The following is a 3892-nucleotide window of genomic DNA, read 5'->3' as shown; positions in this document are numbered from 1 at the left end:
GGCGTGAGCATGTCAGAAGGGAAGACACCAACCTGAGATAAAGACAAAAACAGATCTACGAAGCGACGTCACAGCACCCGCTGCAGATTGCCCGACAACTTCCACGGAGTAATTTCCCTTTGCAATGGCTTCTACGCCGTCAATCTCTATACCAGCATTGCTGATCTTTCGGACGCGGCCTGAAAACGCTGGGAATATCAAAAATTGTCCATGTACTTCTGTTGCAATCAATTCCTCCGATCTTTCCGAATAAAACCACTGGATGTCCATTACGCTGTCTCCTCCCGACAGGGTCAGGTTCCACGGAAGTGAAAGCGTGCCTCTCGCGCATGCGTAGACCACGGCGTTGTCCTGAAGGCCAGAGGACCACATGAAGCAGTCTGCACCTGACAAAACAGTCACAATATCGTACGTGCTTGTGACACAAAACACAGCAAAAGGGAACAAACAAAACAAAACAAAACAAAACAAAACAAAACAAAAGCACTTACTTCAACCAAACTAAATTAGGCAAAACGAAACAAAACGAAATGAAACAATTCGATACCAAAAAAACCTAAACGAAACGAAACAGAATCAAATAAACATTACCTAACCTAATCTAACATTACGAAACGAATTGAATTGAAACTTTAATCTGACGTTAAGTACTTTGTATCACACACACACACACACACACACACACACACACACACACACACACACACACACACACACACACACACACACAAAACACACACACGCGCCCGCACACACACACACACACACACACACACACACACACACACACACACACACCAAAACATGACTAATGAGAATTTGGTAACAGAAGCGTAGCTACATTTTCGTCTGCATGCTGACGCAAAATTTTACGATAATCAGCTAGGCATGCGTAGACAGGCTACATCATCGTATATTGTTTTCATTCTTACCCGTGGACAATAAAGCCAGCACAAGTCCTGCTACAATTGGTGTAGACATGTTGGCGAGTAAATCAAAGAGTTGTGTCCTTCCAAACAACACAGTCAAATCACTTCACTAGAGTGATACATGAAGTGAGAACTAAACAACACTGTGTATACTATCAACATTTACTGAAGAACAAGCACGACATCTAATCAGTCTACTACAGTGATATCAGAAGTGAGAACTAAAATGCAGAAGAAGGAATATTTAGAGGAACAATTTCGATATATGGAAACCCCTTTCTAAGATCAACGCACCCCCCCCCCCCCCCCCATGTGTAATACTATCTCAATCGTAAGACCTTGTTTTCTCAGACTTTCTGTTCATAGCTTCAGTAAATGTACCCCCATTGTAAGACTCCCTCCGATTATTTCAGATTTCTGAGGGTCTTGATAGCGGGTTTCACTGTACAGCGTTTGACCCAGTCACGAGTGCAGTTACGAGTCACTCAGATAATGTAAAGGATGCACGACAAAATAACACATTTTCAATGAGAGAAAGGTATGCATTTGTTCTCCTATATCAGGTCCTCTTCTCACAGGAGTTTGAATTCGGAAATGGTGAATGGGCAACTTTTTCTCGTTCGCTTTTCTTTTTAATAGCAGAAAATAAATCCAAAAACAAAGCGACTGCCAACTTTCCAAAGTTCAGAATAAAAAATCAAAACTTGACTAAATGTAAAAACAAGGAAGGTATGTTGTTTGAACGTTTGTTATTGACAAAACAATTACAAAAATAAGAAATATATAACAATACTAGAGGAATACCCGCTTCGCCGGGTAGCCGGCTTCGCCGGGATGAAATACTTAGAGCCGTACGCCGGCTTTGCCGGGTCCGAACAATGGACCCGCCAAGCTTAGGTCCCTCCCAGATTCGTGGAATGGGAACAGCACGAAAATGATTCAGTGGCCATAATGCCATTCCTGACCATATCGAGTCCCATCCTTGTCGACGAATGTAACCGTGTTAATCACCTTTGGAGGCGAACTCCACTCAAACAAAATTGAGCAATTTAGAGCTTATCTCAAAGCCCTTTTGATCTGTTATGGCTTCTTAAAGGAAGGCCAGTACATACAAATACACAAAAGCCGCCAGACCACATCACAAACAGAACTGAACAAACCACAGGTGTTGCCCACATAGAGACACACACACACACACACACACACACACACACACACACACACACACACACACACACACACACACACACAAACACAGAGAAGCCGTATATATAGAGAGATAGATGACAGTGTATTTTTCGCGTGGCTATAAATTGATTCGACCTTTGCACTTTTACAGTGTCAGTGAGGATAATTTACGGGTCCAATTTACGTTCTGGACACTGCGGTGACCTTCTAAAAATAGTAACAGAACGCCGGGAATATCCGAAGATGCCCCACTCATACTATAGTGCACCATACGAAGGAAGGGAGGTAAACGCTGAAAACCTGGAGAAGATAAGGAAGAGTTACTTATAATGGTGAAATGAACACAAAAACCAAAATCGGTTCAGCGCTGCGCGCTGAGAGCACGTGTTGAAATATCTCATCGATGATATTGTGTCCGGGGTGTAGCTGAATACGGTGTCCACATTTGAAAAAGATCCACCGAGAACTTTGGCGTTGTGATGTGGTGTAGCGGCTTTGGTGTGTCGGTATGGGGGCCCGGGTAGCTGAGGTGGAACCAAAATCGGTTCAGCGCTGCGCGCTGAGAGCACGTGTTGAAATATCGACCAGGTTGTGTCCTGTCCCGGGTCTACCTGAATATGCCCACCAAATTTGAAGCAGATCCATCGAGAACTTTGGCCGTGCATCGCAAACTCACACACAGACACACAGACACACAGACAGACACAAGTCGTATATATATATAGATGAAAAGATATTTTAAAAAGATCGCTGGGTCGAAATATTTGTTTGTTTGTTTGCTTAACGCCCAGTCCACAACGAAGGGTGATATGATATCAGGGCGGTGCTGCTTTGACATTTAACGTGCGCCACACACAAGACAGAAGTCGCAGCACAGGCTTTATGTCTCATCCAGTCACATTATTCTGACACCGGACCAACCAGTCCTAGCACTAACCCCATAATGCCAGACGCCAGGCCGAGCAGACACTAGATTGCCAATTTTTAAAGTCTTAGGTATGACCCCACGACCTCCCGCTCACTGGGCGGACGCCTTACCACTAGGCCACCGTGTTGCGGTGGGTCGAAATATCTGTGATTGTAACGTATTGGGTTTTTTATCCTGCATACGTGAGAGAGACACCCGTGAAATAATAATCGTTCAAATAACACTTGTGTATATCATGTAAATGAGGTCATGTCAAGCCAGTCTGGCAGGGACCTGTTTTTTACACTGCTTATGATGCCAAAGTCACCGAGACAAACGTCATTATAGAAACAAAAATTGCTCTCGCTAATTACCCTCGATGAATCTTTAGAACTTACACGTCACGGCACACTTTCCGAGTGACGTTTCTTTGCTTTGGCGTAATAGATTGCACGACGCTTTAGAAGAGATCGAGATTTCAAAACAAGCGTCTTCAATTTAGCTGTCTCGACTGCAGGACATTTTCAGTAAAATACACGCAAGTACAGTATGTAGGATAAAGAGAATACTACATGGCTTGCTGTGTCGTACCAGATTTACACTCGTTGCTTTTTTAAATAGTGAACAGCTCGCTTTCGCTCGCAGTTCAATATTTTTAAAGACAACTCGTGTAAATCTGGTACGACACAGCAAGCCATGTAGTATTCTCTATGTCAATAACAAACGTTCCAACAACTTACCTTTCTTGTTTTGTTTTTTTTTAATTCTGGATAACATACCTGCTGGTTCTCCCCAAAGGTCGGCAAACATCAGATCTAATTTTGATCCAACTGTCGTTGCGCTCAAATTTGTCTGTACTACCAATAGA

At 43.2% G+C, this 3892-nt stretch overlaps 1 protein-coding gene across 1 annotated transcript; it reads right to left on the bottom strand.

Annotated features, from left to right (window-relative positions):
* Positions 1-32: 32 nt before the first annotated feature.
* On the bottom strand, positions 33-1001 carry LOC138947536 (uncharacterized; the record flags this gene model as incomplete). The annotated part of the gene is given in 2 exon segments (XM_070319028.1): positions 33-386; positions 933-1001. Coding segments are annotated over 2 exon segments (403 nt in total), but the record flags the coding sequence as incomplete, so codon positions are not given.
* Between the last annotated feature and the right edge of the window lie 2891 nt (positions 1002-3892).

The sequence above is a fragment of the Littorina saxatilis genome, linkage group LG14, assembly GCF_037325665.1.
Source record: "Littorina saxatilis isolate snail1 linkage group LG14, US_GU_Lsax_2.0, whole genome shotgun sequence".
NCBI lineage: Eukaryota > Metazoa > Mollusca > Gastropoda > Littorinimorpha > Littorinidae > Littorina > Littorina saxatilis.
This window is presented reverse-complemented; position numbering and strand designations above follow the sequence as displayed.